Consider the following 22,900-nt stretch of genomic DNA (forward strand, 5'->3'; position numbering starts at 1 on the left):
ACTGTAGTAATATATTATTAAACTATAAATTCTACTTCGATTATATTATGATGTTCACTTAATCAATTTATTATTTCGTTGATGTCTTTCCCGAACAGATTTTTTTAACTTGGCTGTTTGAGAACAAAAGACATCAACGCAAATTATGAACTAAAATGTAAGAAAAGTTCTAATCTAATACAGTAAATTTATACATTTAGCGTTTGCGTCAAATACGTTAGTTCTGATTTTTTGCAGACTTATTTATGATGTTGGCCCAATGAATAATCCAAGTTTGCGACCTCGAGCGCCGAACGCAACTATGTCAAAAATTGAAAAAACCGCGAAAATTTCGGTTTTTTTTTTAAGTTTTGGGCGATTCTAACCCGGAGGACTAGTTTTTGAAAGTACCTTCCTTAGACATTTTTAAAGAAGACTAAATTTGCTACAATACGACAGCGAGAAAAGAGCCCGAGAGCGAGAGTTACAAAATTCGACAATTTTACTGGATTAATCGTGTTGTGTTTGCTTTTCGTGCGTTTAATTTTGTTCCTGTGAAATGTGCCTAGTGCTATATTGTGGTAGGTATAGCAGGTCAAGCATATCTTGTCAATAAAAGAAGGCGCGAGATTCTAATTTTCTATGGGACGATATCCCTTCGCGCCTACATTTTTCAAATTTGCCGCCTTTTTCTACTGACAAGATCTGCTTGACCAGCTACGAGTATAGGTATGTTGATATACATGCTGATTTAAAGTAGCAAATCACTACTATCATGTTGTAACTTTAAATGAGGTTGTGGTATAGTTTTCATATATAAAATCTGTTGAAGCACGATCAACATAATTTAATTTAATCACTATAAATATTTACAAAGGTATTACATTAATTTTATACAAAACCTAATGTCACCTGGGGCATAGTCCCCAGGACACTGGCCGCATTTCCCTAGTAACCATCAGATATATCGGTGCAGCTAGGGCGCTCACAAACATCAGAACACGCCTCAATTATCAGGGCTTTAGAGTGCGTGTTCAGATATTGTGAACACCTTGGCCGATCCGATATATCTGATGGCGACTGTCTAGTGGGGCAAACTAGGCACATTTTACGGTATTTGGGATGGACCGATGTAATGTCAGTGAGAATATTTCTAAATTAGGCTATTGCCATTTTTAAATGCAAAATTATGATTTTTTCGGGTTAAATAATTGGCAAGGTGCGAAGTCGGTGGAGGGGGAAGTGGCGCTGATCGTCACAAACACAGGTAATCTTATGGAATGTCCGCCATTAGTACTAGCGGCAGCCGCTTGAACTAATTTTACTCCATAAGATTTAACGTAGAAAGTCCGCCAAAATGAGGGCAGCACCAGTCGTGCACCTAGCGAATAGTAGTTTTATATTGGGACATTAATGAAATAACATATAAAAATCACCGTTTATTCCGCCTACTAACTAAACTACCACTGCTTGATGATTGGCGTGAGCACAGGCTGCAGCGGCAGCGGTGCCCCTATCAGCCCTGGTTGAACCAAAGTCAGGGAGGGCCACGGGGCTCCAGCCAACCCTATACCCTGAGTCAACGCCAGCCCTTCCAATTTCGGTGTCTCTATCTTATCCTTATCAGCAGTCTTGGTTATCTTATCTTTAACCAGCGGTATTAATCCAGGAGCGTATACCAGGTTAGCATAAGGCAAAGAAGCTACCACTGGAATGACGCTTTTTGCTAAAGCTTCAGCGTTGTTCGCGACCGCGCCGTCGATTTTCGCTTCGATTGTTTTCACTGCGTCTATCGCTTGCCATTTCTTGTCTTCCACGTTCCAGAATAGTTCCTCGTTTTTTTCTTTCACTATGGAAGTCACTTCTTCCGCCTTTTCCTGTAATACAAATTTGGGTATGTAACAATGTTTTTAACAGGCATAAGGGTGTTTATTAATTAGGTACGTGAGAGGGAGAGGGGTCAAGCCGAACCTCACTAAATCTCAGGTGGGGGAGAGCGGGCAATAATCGCGTATTTTTTTCGGCCTTAACTAATTAGTAAGTACTATAGCATCCATAGCAATCTGAACACTAGAGTTTAACCCTTAAATGCATGATTTTTTCTTTTTACCCGAAATTAATATATGTATCATATAATTGTATGCCGTTTCTAGGAAAAATAGTAAAAAAAAATATATCGTCGATTTTCACTGCAAAATCAGTGTTAAAAGTTGCATAGGCTAAATCATATTTTTAGAAATATATAGCTATTAGTAAAGGGTATAGGAAAAATCTTAACTGCCATCAGAAAGGTACACTAATTATGATGTTCCTATGATAAAGTTTGTAAATATAAAATAATTACAAACCCAGAAAAATCTGCCCAAAATCACATACTAAAAATCATCAACTTCCAATTTTTTCCAAGTTTTCCGACACTTCGTCTATAAACAAATGTAATTTTTATAAATTAAATTACTGCGTAAATTTATATAATAATTCGGAAAATTTATTAGTTTTACTATTGAAATAATATACAGGAACAAATAGAATTTGTTTAACCCTTAATCTGTGAGCTGTCTAATGCTTTGTAGACATTTGGCAACACTATGCATTTAAGGGTTAACATACCCATAGTCACTGATTCCGCTGCTCCGCTTCGCTCACCTTGACTTTAGCGTCATCCTAAAGATCCCTAGGGTTTCCTTACATAGAACATACCTTCTGGCCTTCCAAGGTCAGTTCAGCCTAGTCTCTCGCTATATCAGCAGCTAATCTCGCCTGGTCTGCTATAGTCACCTGGTCTTCCACCTAGATCTTGGATTCTAAAGCAGCCTAAACCCTTGGGTTCAACATAGGATAGCCATTTACCTTCTGTCCTTCCAACGCCAGTTTAGCCTGTTCCCTCGCTACTTCAGCTGCTAACCTCGCCTGTTCTGCTATAGCCCTGGCCTGGTCTTCCGCTTGGACCTTGGCGTCGATGGCAGCGGCTTGGAGGTCCCCTGAGGTCGGAGCGCCGATGGCAATAACGGGGGCTGGTGCCGCGTAGGCTATAGGCTGTTAGAGAGACTAGTTTTAGGTCTAGGTTTATTGCTATTAGCAGCTAACTTCGCCTGGTCTGCTACTAGTATAGTCACCTAGCCAGGATGACAATTGTGCGCTGAAAAACGCCAAACGAAAGGAAAAATGTATTGCGATGACAGATGCTACGAAAAGTCACGTGATTATTTCCCACATATTAAGTTTCCTCAGAACTAGGGTTCAACATAGAATAGCCATATACCTTCTGTCCTTCCAACGCCAGTTTAGCCTGCTCCCTCGCTACTTCAGCTGCTAACCTCGCCTGCTCTGCTATGGCCCTGGCCTGGTCTTCCGCTTGGACCTTGGCGTCGATGGCAGCCGCTTGGAGGTCCCCTGGGGTTGGAGCGGCGATGGCTGCAATCACGGGGGCTGGTGCCGCGTAGGCTAAAGGCTGTATGAAATACTAGTTTTAGGTCTACGTTTAGGTATATGTAGATGTCTTCGTTTTTGGGAAAGTTAGGAAAGAAACAGGCTAATTGGAATGCCTAGTAGGTTGTTCTGGTCTTTCTTGTGTAGTTTAATTACTTTGTCACATAAACATGCTTTACGACATCGTTAGGTGCTAATGGTTAATAGGATTTGGAATAGATACTAAGGTTCAATTAAAATAGTACATTACGATACAAGTGCGGTTTAAGAGGAATTTCCTCCCGCGGACGCTCCGGCTGTGGAATGAGCTCCCTTCCGAGGTTTTCCCGAGGGTCTACAGTATGGGGTTCTTCAAAAAAGGAGTGTACAGGTTTTTAAAAAGGTCGGCAACGCGCATGTAACACCTCTGGAGTTGCAGGTGTCCATAGGCTACGGTGACAGCTTATCATCAGGCGGCCCGTATGCTTGTTTGCTACCGATGTGGTATAAAAAAACGAGTGCCATCAATGGTTGCGGCCTGCGATGTCCAAGAGATAGTGTGAGGATGACATTAAAACAAATCAATATCTAATCTAAACTGACCTTTGGACCCTCTGAAGCCAGTTCAGCCTGTTCCCTAGCTACTTCAGCAGCTAGCCTCGTCTGCTCCGCTATCGCCCGAGCCTGGTCCTCCGCCTGAACCTTGGCATTGATGGCGGCAGCCTGCAGGTCCCCTGGGGATAGGGTAGGGATGGCGGCGGGGATGATGGGGGCTATGGCGACCACAGGGGCCGAGGGCGCTGCGGCCGCGCAGGCGAAGATCGCGGACAGGATCTGTTGATAAATGACAAAAATGCAAGATGATAATCAGAAAATTTTGCAAAATTTTGAAAAAGTTTATATTTCGCCCAATCGAAGTGAAATGCAGATAAAATTTGTATAATATAATAACTAATATTGGATTTAAAACTGTTAACATCTTTTAAAACCGTTCTTAATTTCATAACAAAGTATATAATGTATCGGTAATAGGTATTTAGGTACTTTAGCCGTCACTCATTTGAACACAAGTTGAAAGTAAAAACCTAAATTACTGGTAAACCCATTTTGTAGATTAATATCAATGCAATTTTAATGTGAATCAAATTAATGCCGTTAAATGTTTCCGGAAACGTTAATGCATTAGTAATGAATAAATACAGTTACTTAGTATAATAACGTTATAAGTAACATTATCCTAATAATTGACAACATTTGTCTGCGGAATATCATAAGTACTTGTAGTAACTATTAATGTTATCGTATGAGACAAGATCAATTAACTTTTAAACCACTTTAGCAGCCGATTCGATATAAAATTGATTAATTGATTTATGTTAAGTAGTCGCTCAGTTTTTAATTTAGTCGTCACGCGAGCACTTTGCAACTGTCTAGTTTAATTTACTCGTAAGTTGATGCGTGTATTTCACTGGCTTGTAGTAGTTGCAGTCTGCCTAATACTTTGCATTGACTTGATTGACTTGAATAGAACAAAGGGAGGGAGTGCCGTTATAAACGTCATTTTTTCATAGACACATTAAAGCCAATTCACTATGATCATTTTGTTTAGAAACACGGTTTCAGAATCAGAAATCCACGCGTTTCTGAAACACAGAAACAGTTTCTGTAAACACTATTGTTTTTTAAATTTAGTTTTATAAACTTAGACACCAATTATGAATTAAACAGCTTTAGGGATATTAGCATTCTGCTTTAATATATTACTTCCTAAATATATAAAATAAAACATTTCCAAAAAGGTTACTATTTGATTGTAAAGACTATACAAAATATTTTTTCATAAATTTTATAATGAACACAAAGAAATCGGTCTATTAGACAAACAGAAACAAAATAAGTCCTGTCTATTTTAATACTTCACTGAATCTATATTAAATGAAGATATAGCTATCCGAAAAACACTTTCTTTGTCCCCGCACTACACTTTAAAAAAATAACACATAGACAAAGAGAACTACTGACCAGAACTCTCATCTTGCGTCTCGAAGGCTACTGATGCCTCCTCACGCACCCGTTTAGCTTATATACCAGACCAATATAGAACAAACTGGCTGGAAACTGGATGATCTTTGCCTTAAAAAAAAGAAATTAAAAAAGTTGCAGCGCGGGCATGCAGGAAATGCGCGCGCATTTTGACAGATGATGGGCGAGGCGCCATGTTGGAATTGTTGGATGCGTGTTTTTTGGGTGTTGCGTAAGAAAATTAAATGCATTCGTGCATGCTTGTAGTTCAGATTAAATTGTGTAAGTGAGTTAACTTATGACTTATGAGTGCCAAAGATTACTTTCTTACGAAACGAAATGCATGTGCAAGTAACGATAACTGCTTTTAAGTACGAGCTTGAATCAAAAATTACTGAAAATTTGAAATAAGTCGTTCCAACATTCAAATATTTCTAAACTAACATAACGGTATCATCATAATTATAAGCACATTATAAGCACGAAACCTTTATCAAAGGCAAAGTTCATAAAAGGCTGCCAATCCACAGAAATGGAGATTAGCGGAGACGAGAGAAATCAACCAATAGCATTAAATAAAATAAATATTATAGGACACAAATTGACAGAACAATTGACACAAGTCCCACAGAACAAGTGTGTGTGTGTGTGTAGCGTGCGTGCGTGCGTGCGTGCGTGCGTGCGTGCGTGCGTGCGTGTGTGCGTGTGCGTTTGTATTTCTGTGTGTGTGTGTGTGTGTGTTGATAATGTGGCAATGATTTAGAGAACCAGGCAGCATAGAGGCATTCATCATCAATACTAGGCATTTCATCCCTAGGCACAGGCATTTCAATCGGGTCTCTATTGTTTCCCAAATAGTTTTAAGTCATTATGTATTGTTTGCCCGCATTTTCGGTAGTCATAATTCATTTGGTTCAGAAACGCGTCACTTTTCAGGATTTCCATCAAACAAACTTAACCTAACCTAACCTATCTATAGGATAACCTTACGAAAATCCTGAAAAGTTAACAGTTTCGGTTTTATGACTAGTGATAATATGACAAACAATACATTATGACTTCAAACTTTATGGGAAAGAAAGGGACCCCATTTCAATGTTAATTTTCACAGATCAATATTTGCCACGTTAATCCAGAGTGCTTGCCATAGGCGCCCTCTCGCAGGATCACTGACACTTGTCAAGGGCGTGAGGATATTGTATTCCTTCCTCAACCACAGGATAGATAATAATAATTAAAGGCGACCACAGCCCTTTTGCTGTTGCTATATACCAGCCGAACAAAATGCCAGACGAGTTTTATTATTCTACTTAAGGGGGCGTACCGGGGCGCGTGATGTGTGATTACATTAAATAATGTACTTCACTTAATTATTGGAGTGCTCTTCATATACATGAAACGGCTATAAGGCGGATATATGGTTATAACCCTTTTCCAGGCTTCACCAAGGTTTAAAAAAAATTGAGATACATATATTCCAATTAATCCAGCTTCGATTGCTGATTCATTTGATGACAAGTCACATTTCCCGAAAGTGCAATCTAATTTGAACCTTAAAACGGAATGCTAAAGTTGAATTCTTGTTGGCGCGCATGTGGTCGATAAATCGAATATGCGTGGAAAAGGGTTACCCAAGTAGCATGTAAGTGTCGGCAAAATCAATATACCAGCCAATTTAGAACTTAGAGTAATTTAAGAGACGTATAAGGGTGTCAGAAAAGATTTAAGCTGTATAAAAGGTATTTTACAGTTATTATACAGCTCAAGCTGTATAAAAGCATTATAAAGGATACTGCGTAAGCATGAGGTGCTTTATCAGAATATGAAAAATCTACTATAAAACTTTAGGTGTTGTGTGACACTACAAGCTAATTCTATCCTTAAAGCTATATACAGGCTGTATTGTAGTATCACTTGGCACTTGTAGCTGTACAAAAGTATCTGTCAACTCCGTTTTAAAACTTTAAGAGTTGTGAGACACTACAAGCTAATTTTAGCGTAAAAGCTGTATATTGGCTGTATTGTAGTATCACTTGGCACTTGTAGCTGTACAAAAATATCCGTCAACTCCGTTTTAAAACTATTTCTTATGGCGTAATGTAACTCTCCTATAAGTATAGTAGTTGTATAACTTCTGCCTATAAGGGTATTATAAAACTAAAAGAATAAATGATAGCTATAGTACAGCTTTTTTCTGTATTACTGACAGAGCCGATTAAAGCAATTTTGTGGCGTAATTTGACACTCGTATAAGTATAGTATAGTTTTACGAGTTCTCACTGAGTGTATTATAAAACTGTAGGATTATACCCTATGTACGGAGAACCAAAATACAGCCAAACGATTAAAAATATTCTATTTTAAAGCTGATTTGAATCCAAAAGCTATAAAAGTTACTCCACTAATTAAATAGTAAAGCTACTAATATTATAATGCTCTCCAACTATCTTGTAGGCTGTTTAAAAATTGTCGCCATTTTACAATGAATAAAAACGTATTTAAAAATGCAATTAAAGAAATACTTGCAAATATTTAGCAAAAACTAAAGCCGTTTTAAGATTACCAGCTTAAAATAAATTGACTATAATGACTATAGCAAAAGAAATTATATTTAATAAAAAAAATACATTCTAACCTTAAAAACAAACACTAACTTAGCATTTTGTTTTTTTTTTCTTGTGTTTCTCTTGATTATTTTGCAGGCGCGTGAATATTTTGCCGGTAAATATACACAGGTTCACAATAAATATTAATCGGCACTTAGGTACCTGTATAATATCCGCTCCCAAGGTCCTTTATTAATATTTAAAGTCCCTTACTTATCATCCACTTATAACATTTGTCGCCATTACAAATATTACGAATGAACAAGAAGACATTTTCTTAAATTATTTTAATTCTCTTGTATTTCTTTTTAAAAACTTATTTACAACTTATATTCTTAAATCATACTTATAAGATATTATCTGTAGTGTTAAGGTTTCCTTTACACCAAATTACAGCTATAATACAGCTATTATACAATTTATACAGCTTATATACAGCTACTCTACAGCTCCAATAACGCGAAAAGCTGTATAATTTGGGCCCTTTTTTAACTTATAAGGGCTGTATAAGCGCTTATACAGACTTTGTACAGCCTAAGTGTACAGCTTATACATAGTATACAAATAAACTTATATACAGCTTTTATACAGCTTAAAATGCTACTTGGGTAACTACTTTTAGATACGTATATTACGTACTATTTTTTATTTATAACATGTTTGTGTTTTTTCCACTGTTTGTTAGAAACTTTTTCTGTCATCAACTTCACTTATCATTATTGTTGACACAGGGAAGTCGGACATGTCAAAAATATATGTACATTCTGTTCATTTTAATTAAATTTATGACTTTGAAAATTCTTAGGACAGGCGGTCTAATCGCTAAAGAGCGATCTCTTTCAGACAACCATTAGCGGAGACAAGAGTATTTTATAAGCATTTGACTGATGCCTTAGACCAGGGGTTCCCAAACTTTTTTTATGCACGCCCCCCTGCTGTCTAAAACGAAGTTCCCACGCCCCCCTTTGCTTCGATGCAAGAAAACTGAGAACTATTAGGTAATCGTGTTCAAATTTCCCGAGGCCCCGCGCCCCCTTTAAACGTGGTCGCGCCCCCACTTTAAAACCCCCTGCCTTAGACATTTTTATGCTTTTAAGGCTACTTTTTCTTGAAACATTAAGGCAGAGCGAATATTTTTCCCATTATGATTTTGAACTTCATTGCAAAGTTCCATTTTGTATAATCTCTAACAATTATACTATATACTACTCTAATATATGCAACAGTATAAAGGCCCTATAAAATAATAAGTTAAATAAAAATCTAATAAGGGTGTCATATGCCCATTAAAAGGCTAAAGTCCCTCTTAATAATAAATTGAAATAGTATCGTTTTATATTCAGTCTTAACAACTGAAGTAAAACTAGTTCACCTACTTGCTTATATTGTTCTGCGTAGCCTTTGCATCTTATGATTTATGTATCTGAAATAATATACTGGTACGTACAGTCGCCATCATATATATTATATATATAAAAAAATGCATGGGTACTATCCCTATCTATACCCTATTAAGTTCTTGCTGGGATCACTTGGCTTCAACTCGCTGGAGGTAAGGCGTAATTACAAATTTTTGACATACATGTGTGGCATATTGAGGGGGAACAGCGACTGTCCCGACTTGGTGTCAAGACTTGTAAGACTTTCGGTACCGTTCGTGCCCAAGAACCTGCTCAGGCCGCGGTGCCCTAGCCTTTTAGCTGTTCCTCTTGCGCGTACAGTTTCCTGCAGAAACTCTCCGATTCTCCGAGCACTCAGGACGATTAACGCGTTCTTGTCATCAGCTCCTGATTGCGATGTGTTTGCCAGCAGATGGGTGAATGTGTGTCGTGAATGTCTGAAATACTGTGAGAGGATGGATGAATGAAACTTTTTGATTTAATTTCATTTCTTTTGTTTAATTTTATTGATTGACACGAAAATGTATATTACCTAGTTGTATATTTTAAATAACTTGACATATTTTTAATTTATATTATTTGCATGTACCTATAAATTTGCCAGCGCTTTGGTGCGAACTGTAATGCTGTGTAAATATATTGTAATAAATAATAATAAATAATAAATATTGGAGGGTCCAAGGCGCTCACAAATATCTGAACACGCCTCTATTGTCAGGGCGTTAGAGTGCGCGTTTAGATATTGTGAACACCTTGGCCGCTCCGATATATCTGATGGCGATTGTACCTACAGATTAAATAATATAAAATGATATAGGCATAGCCATGCGCACAACAACGTTTAACCTTTTACCAGGCTGACAGTTCAAAAATGACAATTGAATGTCAGTCTTCCTGAAAATAGAACACGTGTTTGAAGTGCCATATGTGGGAAATATATTCCTTAGCCTGGTAAAGAGTTAATGTGTACCAATTTGAATTATGCATACGACACAGTTCTAGAGATCCTGGTCTACTGTGCAGAACAAACATTTTTGTACTTAATATGCTTGTACTCCACAGTCCACAGTGCCGCACACTGGTGGAATCACGCCTTAATACGAAGCAATTTATTAATTCGCTAAATACGTATTTATGCACTTACTTAGGTTGATTATTCAGACACTTTTTAATCTCCATACGACGTTTATGACGAAGTTTATTTACATTATCAACTTATAGTCTAACTCTGAACCTTAGTCATAAATAATAAAGTTCAAATTCCATTGACAAGGAAACAAGCGTCGCCTGCGCATAGGTGAAGTTCAAGTTCAGTAAAGTGTTGCAGTAAACGAGTTTGGTTGCGTGAGATTTTGAGATTGACATTTTTGTATTATAGGACTAGGTGTATGTATGTGTCCTATCAGGTTAGGTGTGTACCTTGAAAAATAATCGGACAAGTGCGAGTCGGACTCGCCTCTCGAGGGTTCCGATACAAGTATAAGTTATTTATTTTTTATTTTTAACAAATTTTTAGTTTTCAGGTTTTCCCTTTAGTTACTTTGTAGTACAACACGATATTACTTGCCAAATTTCATAGTTCTATGTCAACGGAAAGTACCCTATAGTTTTGATTCCCTTGAGAGTGTCGAAATATACGTTTTTTTGGGGCATAAACGGCCGTATCTTGTTTTTACGTTAACTTCTAGGTGCTTGATTTTTTCACAGCTTCAAGGGACTGAAGACCTGAGTATATGGTTTTAATTTCAACTCTATTCCTCCACGCGTTTCCGAGATAACGGGTCTTGACACACAGCCGGATGGAAAACAGATATATGCTTAACAACAACTTAGTTGATGTTACTGGGCTGGTCCAAACGTGAAAAATACTGACAAAACTGTAATATTACATCGTACAAAGTGACAGTAAATTCTTTGTACAGAAAATTCTTTCCAAATTGAGCTCACCGCCATCTACCTACGCCAAATTGAATTAATTAGTAATAAATTCTAATTGTACGTCAGTCTGTGCTTGCCCACGCTCTAGACAACCTAAGGCCCGTAAATAAATTCAAACTTCACAACTTTATTCTGAATTGATATCACTGCCATCTGCCAACGCCAAACTGAATCAACTACTCAAGGGCCTACGCAAACTCGCAATGTATTCGTCATCTAGCTAACCTAGAGTTTCATTTCATTGACTAAGTTAATAATATTAATTCCTTTCGAAATTGATATCACCGCCATCTATCTACACTAAACTGAATCGACTACTAAAGGGCCTACGCAAACTCGCAATGAATGCGCCATCTAGCTGACCTACATTGAGGCTTTGGTTTCAGGGTTTCATTTCATTGATTAAGTCAATAAATATTAACTACTTTCTAAATTGATAATACCGCCATCTATCGTTACCAAACTGAACCAGCTACCAAAGGGCCCGCGCGAACTCGTGCACCACCACGACCCAGCTAACCTAGGACACCTAGGTTACAAAGATCATGAGAACATCGCCTGGGAAACTACTGTGTAGCAATGGTTTGCGACATGCGCGTGCGATGCAGTTTTGTTAGGCGTTTGGGTTTTACGATCGATTTATTGTTAGGTATTTCTTTAATTTATGTTGATTGAGGGCAGGAGTTTGGTATTTACGCATCACTATATAGTATAAAACAAAGTCGCTTCCCGCTGTCTGTGTGTCCCTATGTATGCTTAGATTACATTGATACATCAAGGCGGTTTGTTTACAACGGTCCTACCGGGAAACGCGAAATCGAAACTCAGCTATCTGCCTCTTTATCGCGCGAATATGCAAGAGTGATAGAGAGGTTAGAAAACCAAAATTTCGGCTCTCTCGTATGCGGTAGACCCTTAGATTGTTACTTATGTTGGGAGTGACGCCCCCTACGCAAAATTTCGCGTAATAATATTCCCTGTTTCGGCTTGGCTACGAATTCTTTGACTCGCTATCACGACAGGTAGTTATGTCAAAACATTTGACAGGTATAGGCTATAATCAAAGGGCTATACATATGCATCTAGTTATAGCTAAAATACTAACAGGATACCTCCTAGGCTAAATTAAATTAAGTGCGGTATGGATTGCAACTAAATATCTTTGTAGGCTTATGTTTATAACTATCCAGTATTATCTGCAAAACTCTTAGAGTTAGAAGACATAGAGTCCCAGAACGTGCAGAATGTGGAATGAGTTGCCTCCTCATGCAGGTATTTCCTTTGCATTACGACACGGGATTGTTACGTAACTTAGGGTCCTAGCAAAATTGGTTGTTCCTACTTACGCTATGGAATGTCCAATTTAGCTAGAACCCAAAATGGCGTAACAATCACGGAGCGTGCCTGTAGGTACATGGAGTGCAATGAAGGTGTCCGGCTGAGTAACTAATAAACCGAAAGAACACGTTCCCCGGCATCGGCAATAATGGTTATATTTTGACAGAAAGTTGGATTCTAATACCTTTAAACGAGTAATTCTTGCTTATTTATTCGTTCTATATAATATACATATATTGACGATCTCGGAAACGGCTCTAACGATTTCGATGAAATTTGCTACATGGGGGTTTTCGGGGGCGAAAAATCAATCTAGCTAGGTCTTATCTCTGGGGAAACGCGCATTTTTGAGTTTTTATATGTTTTCCGAGCTTTGCTCGGTCTCCCAGATATTGAACCTAAATGAAATAAATTCATACCTACGCAATTTCCACACTTGCTATTTTCATAGGTATGTTTTCACACAAAAGTTCTAGACACTTCATATTGCTGATTTTTCTTGCTGACCCTACTAAGGCTATATTTATTTATAAGTGTGTTATTTGACGCATAGTTGATAAGTTTCATAATTACTATCCTTCGTATAAATGTGGGTTCTAGGAGCTAAATAACTATCGTCAATATAATGTCATACTTGAAACTGGTAAAAAACTTATCATTAACGGTGCCCTGTAAAATGATTAATGATATAATGATTGAAGTATCAACACGCTCCTATTACATATATACTTTTGTTTTTAACAAGCTTTTATTAGGTCGACCTGTATGTAACTATGTAATGGAATCTAAGGTAACTAATTTAACCATCTTCCAAGGATCGTAGTGTCATGAAAATTGGCAGCTGTATGTAGTTCTGATGACAATACAATTATATGGTACTGTCGAACTGATCTGATGATGGAGACAGGAGGTGGCCATAGGAACTCTGTGATGAAACAACGCAACCTAATTGTGTTAGGGGTTTTTAGAATTGTCTCGATGAGTATTAGTTGTCTGTCGTAAGAAAAGTACAGTCAGTGATAAAAGCTTGTACCAAAAATTAAATTGTTGCCAAAAACTTATTATATAGTTAGTATTTGTAAACATTAAGATAATAATTATGTCAATTATCTTAGGTATGCTGGGCGGCGTGTTTTAAACACCGATTCACTTTATTTCGTTAGTGATACGGTATAAAATCAAATGGATCCACCCTGCCAATCACAAACAAGCTTTGAAATACCTGTACCTATGTAGCCGTGAAACATTCGATCCTGCCATTTCGGCCAATGCCAAATCCGTTCCTAGTTCTGGTTACATAGTTTTAATTACCCATTTCGTAATCACGTCTACGACTTATTATTTAATTGTAAATGAAATACGACATTGAGAATATAATTTAATTTTAACGAAATGTTCGCTTCCGGGCTTTAATTTTAATTATCTGACGTATGAAGGTTTTTTGTAATGGCCGCTCCAAATCCGTGATCCATTTTTTTCGATATGCGAAGGAATTCACGTTCAAGGCCCGCCGTTTTAACTTCCGCTTTTAGCGTGGTAAATTAATTATTTGGCTGGATATGTCTCGACTAGTTTTTGTAGGTGTCGAGATTGAAAGTGGGTGGTTATTTTCGGATCGGAATCAATCGATCGAAAGATAAAGACGCATTCTTGTTATTGACAATGACAGGTTTTTGTTGACATGCATCGAACAGTTTCAAAATGAAATCTTTATTGACTGTCACATGACATTTTCATTTCTGATTTATGAAATATTTATTTCATTTATTTCTTTGTGTATTTAATTTAATTTAATACACAAAGTAATGAATCTGACACGGCTATATAGGGATAATGGTAGTAAAACTCCAGACGTGGTTTTATAAAATACTATTTCATTTATTCACACATCCTCGCCTCTATTGCCTGTTTTTTTTTTTATTAATTTACATTGACAATACAAACAATTGAGTATTAGATATTTTTTGGTATTAAACATACTATCACAGTTTACCAGTGCGCTAGTCCGTGGGCGAGTCCGGCGTGGCCGTAGCCGGCGTGCGCGGCGTACGCGACGGGGGCGGCGTGAGCGATCACGGGGGCGTGCACGAGCGGGGCGGGGTGGGTCTGGTGCAGGGACTGGGTGGACACGGAGTGGCTGCCGCCGTGGGCGATACCAGCGTGCGCGAGGGGACCGGCGTGCGCGAGCACGGGCGCGCCGTGCGCGATGGGAGCGGCGTAGGCGGCGTGCGCGAGCGCGGGGGCGGCGGCGGCGTACACTCCGGCGTGACCGGCCAGCTGCTTAGCGAGGATGGGCGCAACACCGGCGGTGGCACCATCAATCTGAGCTTCATGGGTCTTCACGGCATCAACTGCCTGCCACGAGTGATCCTCGGCGGCGTTGATGGCCTGTCCGTGGAGCTCAGCAGCCTGGTCGTGGTATTCGCGGGTGGCATCGACGGCGGCGCGGACGTGGTCGGCGGCTTCGACATGAGCGTCGATGGCGGCGCCCTGGATGTCACCGGGGGAGATGGTGGGGACGGCGGCGTGAGCCACAGCCAGAGGGGCGGCGTGGCCGTAAGCCAGAGGGGCGCCATGGCCGTAAGCCAGAGGCGCGCCATGGCCGATCAGACCATGACCGTAGGGACCAGCCAGCAGGCCCGAGGGCGCTGCGGCGGCGCAGGCGAGGACGGCGGCAACAATCTGTGACAAACAAACAATCATTAGTTCCAATCCAGACACTCCGTCAATCCGCGCAAATCCAACTTTAACACAAACACGTTCACTGAACACTTAGCACTGAATATATTCAACTGACCAGAAATCTCATCGTGCACTTCTGTGGTAGACTGCTCGAGGGCTACTGATTGCTCTCATTTCGCCGCGTAGCGTATTTATACGTGCGCAGGCGCCGGTGGAAAAAAGTAAGCGGCTCAAGGGCGGGAAGGGTGGCAGGAAGCGGGCATTTTGACAGATTTTGCGGCGCGCCGGCTAGCCGTGATGGCCGGTTGGTTTTCAAGTTGTATTGTTATCGATATGTTTTTTGATTATGATTATTACGGTGGCTTAAATGAAATAATTATTACCGCATTGCTATTCGTTCGAGCGTAATATACATCGCTCAAGTGTTTTTTTGTGTTTGATACAATTATTTATTTTACAGTACTTACAGGAAAGTAGCACCACATTCCCGAACTAGTGCAGGAAACAGCACTTTCCGTGCGTATGTCAAAAGTTTAAAGTGCCATATTACCTTGATATAGGTAAACGTATCAACTTCAACTGCAATTCTTGTATATTTATTTATTTATATGTATATATATTTCAGGGATCTCGGGAACGGCTCTAACATATGGGGGTTTTCGGGAGCGAAAAACTATGTTTTATCTCTAGGAAAACGCGTATTTTTGAGTTTTTGTATGTTTTCCGAGCAGAGATCGGTCTCCGAGATAATTATTCATTATATTCGTTACAGACATATTTGCGCGTTGTCAGAAAAGCTATAAAACGGCCATTAAAATTATGTTTTTTATGACATTTAACACCGAAAACGTGTTCGATTGGCGATAATATTTCCGCAAACCAAATAACGAGCATGTCAGGAAGGCGGCGAGTGGCTTCCTGGCTAACTAGATAACCAACAAGGATTTTAATTATCTTAATATCTAGTTCAAACACAAAATTAGAACTTCGCAAAATTGTAGTTTTTTTTTTTTATTTGGGACAAAAAACAGTAACACACAAGGGTTAACACACACACACACACACACTGATTAATCTAAAATATATAGCGCTAGGGTACAATATAATGGATATAAAGCTAAAAGTAACAAAGCTACGATTACAAAACAGGTTTGTGGATACAGTAACAAATTCATATTAGAAGGAGTAGTGATACAATGTAATGAGCGAGTAAAACACTTAAAACAGCATGGCTCATCGCAGTTTGATCTCCTTTTTCAGTGTTTCGTACAAAAAACTTTGTTTACGAAGAACTAATGGGGTCACTTTGGTCTTGCAAATCGGTTAAATGTATGGGTAAATCTAATTTTTTAATCATGTTTATTTATTGTTATTATAACTGTGTACATAATTTTAATTTTAATGTAATATATATCATTTATTATCTGAAATAAATAATATGAATGAATGAATGAATGAAATGCATTTTTCTCAGAGATCGTTTGACGTGTATAGTTAAAATTTAGATCAGTTCGCTTGAGACTTAAGACTCCGGTGCCTTCTTATGGTAGATGTACCTAGAAGGAAGGAATTGAAACTTTCGCACGCTTCTTAAGCTTCTGTAGCTCAGTTGGTTAAGAGCGATTGGACCGATGTTTTAAAAGGTCGCAAGTCCGAGTCTTGCCCGAAGTAGTGCTTTTTCATTTCTCCTGTTATTTATATATTTATATCGCTTACAGACATAGATGCTTGATAAAAGATTACACATCATATCGGGAAATACTTGCTACAGTAAATAGTATTAACTAATTAACAGCTATTAACAGTAAATAAGTTACAACAGTTACCTACATGTTCATATATTATAAATCATTCCATAGCGCTCATACAATTTAAGTACAATAACAATGATAATGACATTAATGACCCGCGACTGTGTATTCCAAAAAATCTAAAAACAATAGATACTTGTATGAAAATTTCAAGAGACAACAGAAAATTGAAATCTAGGTGTGCTATAAAGCTATTACCATTGTCATATTCTTCACACACTTATGGTCTAGGAGCATTAGTGTTCAAACTAAACACTAATTATCTATATATATAAATGCAAGTGTCCTGACTGACTGACTGACTGACTGACTGACTGACTGACTGATTCATCAACGCAGAGCCGAAACTACAAAAGCTAGAAAGTTGAAATTTGCACACTAGGTTGAATTTATAAAGTGTACAAGAGATAAGAAGCGATTTTGAAAAATTCAACCCCTAAGGGGGTTAAAAAGGGGATGAAAGGTTGTATGGGGTGCAAGTTTTATTTTAAGCTAGGAATTTGAAACTTTGTAAAAATGTACTATATTAAAAAACATGAAAAATAATTTCTGCGTTTTCGAAAATTCATCCCCCAAGGTGGTGAAAAAGGGGTTGAAAGTTTGTATGGAGATCAAATATTTTTGTGAGTGTTGGACTTTAAACTTTGTATATGGGGATATTATTATAAGACGGGAAAAGTAATTTCAGCGTTTTGTAAAATTCATCCCCCAACAGGGTTAAAAAGGGGTTGAAAGTTTTAATCCATTACAAATGCTTTGAAACTTCTTAGAAAGGCATAATAGCCGATTACAAAAAAAAGTAATTGCTACGTTTTTGGAAATTCAACCCCTAAGGGGGATAAAAAGAGGATGAAACTTCGTCTTAGGGTGCAAATTTTATTTTAAGCTAGGAACTTGAAACTTTGCAAAAAGGTATTAAATTAAGATACAAGAAAACTAATTTCAGCGTTTTTGAAAATTCATCCCCTAAGGTGATGAAAAAGGGGTTGGAAGTTTGTATGGATATCAAACATTTTTTCGAATGCGCGACTTGAATCTTTCTATTTGGGGATATTATTAGAAGACAGGAAAAGTTATTTTAGCGTTTTGTAAAATTCATCCCCTAACAGGGTTAAAACAGGGTGAAAGTTTGTATAGGGTTCAAATTTTATTTAAAGCTACAAACTTGAAACTTCGTAAAAATGTATTTTGTCAAAAGAGAAGAAAACTAATTTCAGTGATTTTGATAATTCATCCCCCGAGGTGGTGAAAAAGGGGGTTGAAAATTTGTTTGGAGGCCAAACATTTTTTTGAGTGCGGGACTTGAATCGTTGTATAAAGGCATATTATTAGAATACAAGAAAAATAATTTCAGCTTTTAAAAAATCATCCCCTAAAATGATTAAAAAGGGGTTGAAAGTTTGTATAGGGTTCAAATTTTATTTAAAGCTAGGAACTTCAAACTTCGTAAATAGGTAGTTAGGTAGTAGGTTTTATTAAATAGTGGACATGAAAATCTTCTAAGGGGGTTTAGAGGGATTATAACGAGGACAATTTTATTCAGTTAGGGGCTTGAAACTTCGTAGGTTGTGAGAAACAAAGTCTCATGCGTTGTATAATATTAATAATTAACAAATGATTAACCGTCCTACCGCAATCTCTTGATTCTCTTGCTGCACAATGTTCTAAGCTAATGTAGAATATATAACCACCAATATACAAATCCACGCGTACGAAGTCGCGGGCAACAGCTAGTATGCCTATGTTTTGACTTGACAATGTGCTACTACCAAACGTCGTTATCTTATCACAGTTGCATTGTTGAAAATAAAGGCTTGCAAAATACGTTTATTAGGTACCCTAAGTTCGCCTTTAGAGTCTGTGCGGAAAGAGACGAGTCGTGGAATGTATTGGGCCCCATACATTTTACAACTCTTCTGTTTCCGCACAGACTTTAGTACTTAGCTTTAGTCCGTAGCGGCAACTACCTACTTGCCATCATACTTAAAACAAAAACGCATCTCTACTATAAGTATTACGGTTCGAAATCTAATTACTAGAAAGGAATATCAAATGGTTAAAAGGTTAAGTAAGTTTTTCTCACTTAATAGGGAGTATTACTACAATGTTTTGCCGCCAGAGTGCAGCACTAGCGCCTTTAGTAAACTATAGAGTAACTTACACATACTGTACCTTAAACTGTTTTTTGACAAGTTTTCATAGACAATAAAATATGACATTGATACATCAAGGCGGTTTGTTTCCAAAGGGCCTACCGGGAAACGTGAATTTAAAACTCGATTATCGGCCTCTTTATCGCTCGAATATGCAGGAGTGATAGAGAGGTTAGATAACAACATTTCGGCTCTCCCGTTTGCGGTAGACCCTTAGATTGTGACTGACTGTGGGAGTGGCGCCTCCTACGCAGAGTTTCGCGTAATATTCCCTATTACTACTATGTAATTACTAGTAAAGACCTAATTGCAAACCACTTAGCACCCAAACGGTCGACGTAAACAAAATGCTTGCTAACTATAATCAACCACAGTATTATTGACATGTTGATTGACAAAAACCAGTCATTATTTGGCTTGGCTCATTTAAATTTCAATATCAAATGTACAATTACATTAACGGCAACACCTAAGTTAATCATTACTTTGATATTCTAAATAGAATCTTCTTACGTATAGTTTAAGGTCTTATTTTAATTGACGGTAAAACAATGGACTAGGACTAACCCATTTGGATTCGAGCATTGCATGACCAATAAGGCCGCGTATACACTGGCGTTTGTGATGGGCAATGGCGGGTTGTTCGAGAAAACGCAATGTTTTTCCACAACGTTCGTATTCAAGGTATCTTTGTAGTATAGAGAACGTGCGCGTTGGAGGGTCTGCCATCTTGTGGCCTGAATTGGAAATATAAACATGTATTACATCGCCAAAGCAAGTGTTACCATCTACCGTTCTCGTAAGTTTACTTGTGCATAATAGGTTCTGCTATCCTGTGGGCTACATCGGAAGCATAAACTTCACACTTTACGCCTCGCGCCAAAAATCTAACGGCTCCTGTGCTGCACCCTATAGTTAGGTGGTCACACCTGGGACCCATTTCTCGAACGGTATTAGATTAATATTATTAGTCCAAGAACTGTCAAATCGTAAGAGGGTTACCATGGCAACACACTAATAATATTAGACTAATACCGTTCGAAAAATGGGCCCAAAGATATTAGAGTTCATTTTCAACCATATTTGGGTTACTAGCGACCCGCCCCGGCTTCGCACGGGTTAACAAATTATACACAAATAACACAAACCTTCATCTTGAATCACTCAATCTATTGAAAAAAACCGTCTAAATCCGTTGCGTAGTTTTAAAGATCTAAGCATAAGTACAAAGGGACAGACGACAGCGGGAAGCGACTTATTTGAAGTGATGTTTTGCGATAGTCGCACAGACGACCGCATACAGCCAGCCTTGCGTTTGCGCATGATCTTTGACGCATGCGCGGACCGTCACGAAGCGCCATTCTCACGGTGTAAACGGTGTTGTCGGTGTTGCTACACCCCCGTGACATATAAAGTTTACGAACTGTGCTTTTAATTGTGCTTCCGATTCTTCGGAAATAAACTATGGTCTATGGAATATCATCTTAGAATGAAGGGCACAGAAATGTAGGGTTAGCAATCGTCACAAAACTGACGGTCAATGTCAAATCAATCCCATACAGGGCCAGTTGCACCAACCACATTTGACAGACTGATCAACGTCAGCCGGCGCGCGCCGGCGCTTTACTATGAACCTCGTCATACATAAAAATTTAGCGAACTCTTTAACGATACGAACAGTTTGGTGCAACCGACCCACAGTTTATCAGAAATGTGACGGTTAGACAAGTACAAGTTAAAATGAAAATGCGCTATACCGCTGGTATACCTACACTTGTAGGTACAAGTGTAGGTACAGTCAGCAGCAGAAGTTGCTAAGCGGGCGAGGTGTTCACAAATACCTTGACACGCTCTTATTCCATGCAGTAACAATCGCGTCAAGATCATTTTGCACATCTCGCCTGCTTAGCAACTTCTGCTGTTGACTGTACGTCCACTCAAATTTAGTATTTTTTAATGATATAGGAGGCAAACGAGCGGACGAATCGCCTAATGGTAAGCGATTACCGTCGCTCATAGACACCTGCAACACCAGAGAGGTTGTAAGTGCGTTGCCGGCCTTTGAGACGGGAATACGCTCTTGAAGGTTTGTCTATTACTGTAGCTTAAAGGTCGGATTCAGACTGCACAAGCATTACTGCTGCAATGTTGCAGTGCGACATTACTGCTGACTGCATTGCTCCCGCAAATGTCAAAATTCCGTTGAGCAACATCTATTTTGACATTTGCGGCAGTAATTATATACGTGGATCTGCATGGTGTTAAAAAGAAAACAAAGCAATAATTTTTCTTTTTTGTTTATTTACACATCCTCGCCTTTTCTGTTGTTTTTTTTTTTAATTTAAATTCGAAACGTTTGAGTATTAGAAAATATTTGGCACTTTTTGTAAATCTAATAGTCTACCAGTGGGATAGACCGTGGGCAAGACCGGCATGGCCGTAGCCAGCGTGAGCGAGTCCGGCGTGAGCGTAGCCGGCGTGAGCTAGTCCAGCGTGAGCGTAGCCGGCGTGCGCGGCGTACGCGACGGGAGCGGCGTGAGCGATCACGGGAGCGTGCACGAGCGGGGCGGGGTGGGTCTGGTGCAGGGACTGGGAGGACACGGAGTGGCTGCCGCCGTGCGCGATGGGGGCGGCGTGCGCGATGGGGGCAGCGTAGGCGGCGTGCGCGATGGGCGCGGCATAGGCGGCGTGCGCGAGCGCGGGGGCGGCGTACACTCCGGCGTGGCCGGCCAGCTGCTTAGCGATGATGGGCGCGGCGCCAGCGGCGGCACCGTCCAACTGAGCCTCGTGGGTCTTCACGGCATCAACAGCCTGCCACGAGTGGTCCTCGGCGGCGTTGATAGCCTGTCCGTGGAGCTCAGCAGCCTGGTCGTGGTATTCGCGGGTGGCATCGACGGCGGCGCGGACGTGGTCAGCAGCCTCAACATGAGCATCGATGGCGGCGCCCTGGATGTCACCGTGGGAGATGGTGGGGACGGCGGCGTGCGCTACAGCCAAGGGGGCGGCATGGCCATAAGCCAGAGGGGCGCCATGGCCATAAGCCAGAGGGGCGCCATGGCTGTAAGCCAGAGGGGCGGCATGGCCGATCAGACCATGACCGTAGGGACCAGCCAGCAGGCCCGAGGGCGCTGCGGCGGCGCAGGCGAGGACGGCGGCGACAATCTGTAACAAAACACGAACCGTTTTAACCTTGACATTGAAGCAATCCTTGAGTCGTCACTTCACTAATACACCACGTTAACGTTAAACATTGCTCAACTGACCAGTACTCTCATCGTGCACTTCTGTAGACTGCGCGAAGGCTACTGAATGCTGTTTCGGCGTTGCTCGCACTTTTTATACTAACTGCGCGCGATAAAAGGGGCGGGAGAAATGTAGGAAATATCCGTTTTGACAATTCTGTGAACCAAGTTTTATAATAGGCCTTGCTTGTCACACATGAGGCTTGAATTTGATAGGTATGTGTCACTATGTATCTTTTTATGTAAGTAAATACACCTGTATTTGATTCAGCGCTTTGTAATTTTGCATATTAATGAGTAGTAGAGACAGTTATCTTAATC

The 22,900-nt window shown here is 39.6% G+C and overlaps 4 protein-coding genes across 5 annotated transcripts in view; 1 reads left to right on the top strand and 3 right to left on the bottom strand.

The window, feature by feature from the left end:
• Nucleotides 1-22,900, top strand: part of LOC134659319 (WD repeat-containing protein 7) — a 135,024-nt gene that overhangs the window by 65,634 nt on the left and 46,490 nt on the right. The window lies entirely within an intron of this gene.
• On the bottom strand, nt 1,406-5,578 carry LOC134659312 (pupal cuticle protein PCP52-like). Of its 2 annotated transcripts, none has more exons than XM_063514965.1 (4): nt 5,410-5,578; nt 3,991-4,221; nt 3,242-3,430; nt 1,406-1,856 (listed from the first exon to the last, which is right to left on the bottom strand). In XM_063514965.1, the coding sequence occupies exons 1-4, from the start codon at nt 5,419-5,421 to the stop codon at nt 1,440-1,442; spliced, it is 849 nt and encodes a 282-aa protein (XP_063371035.1). In that variant the 5' UTR covers nt 5,422-5,578; the 3' UTR covers nt 1,406-1,439. The 2 variants fall into 2 exon arrangements, with proteins under 2 accessions (XP_063371035.1, XP_063371036.1); XM_063514966.1 differs by lacking the exon at nt 3,242-3,430 and adding an exon at nt 2,830-3,015 and having other exon boundaries at nt 5,410-5,569.
• On the bottom strand, nt 14,546-15,619 carry LOC134659315 (cuticle protein 38-like). The gene is made up of 2 exons (XM_063514968.1): nt 15,489-15,619; nt 14,546-15,373 (listed from the first exon to the last, which is right to left on the bottom strand). The coding sequence occupies exons 1-2, from the start codon at nt 15,498-15,500 to the stop codon at nt 14,681-14,683; spliced, it is 705 nt and encodes a 234-aa protein (XP_063371038.1). The 5' UTR covers nt 15,501-15,619; the 3' UTR covers nt 14,546-14,680.
• Nucleotides 21,619-22,755, bottom strand: LOC134659314 (histidine-rich protein PFHRP-II-like). The gene is made up of 2 exons (XM_063514967.1): nt 22,601-22,755; nt 21,619-22,499 (listed from the first exon to the last, which is right to left on the bottom strand). The coding sequence occupies exons 1-2, from the start codon at nt 22,610-22,612 to the stop codon at nt 21,738-21,740; spliced, it is 774 nt and encodes a 257-aa protein (XP_063371037.1). The 5' UTR covers nt 22,613-22,755; the 3' UTR covers nt 21,619-21,737.

The sequence above is a fragment of the Cydia amplana genome, chromosome 24 (genome assembly GCF_948474715.1).
Source record: "Cydia amplana chromosome 24, ilCydAmpl1.1, whole genome shotgun sequence".
In the NCBI taxonomy this organism is placed as follows: Eukaryota; Metazoa; Arthropoda; class Insecta; order Lepidoptera; family Tortricidae; genus Cydia; species Cydia amplana.

Excerpts from the sequence above, each read along its gene's own strand:
- LOC134659312 (XM_063514965.1), bottom strand. Across the intron at positions 3,431-3,990 it reads TGGCTTCAGAGGGTCCAAAG|CCTTTAGCCTACGCGGCACC; the intron begins GTCAGTTTAGAT and ends TATTTCATACAG. Across the intron at positions 1,857-3,241 it reads TGGCGTTGGAAGGACAGAAG|GAAAAGGCGGAAGAAGTGAC; the intron begins GTATATGGCTAT and ends TTTGTATTACAG.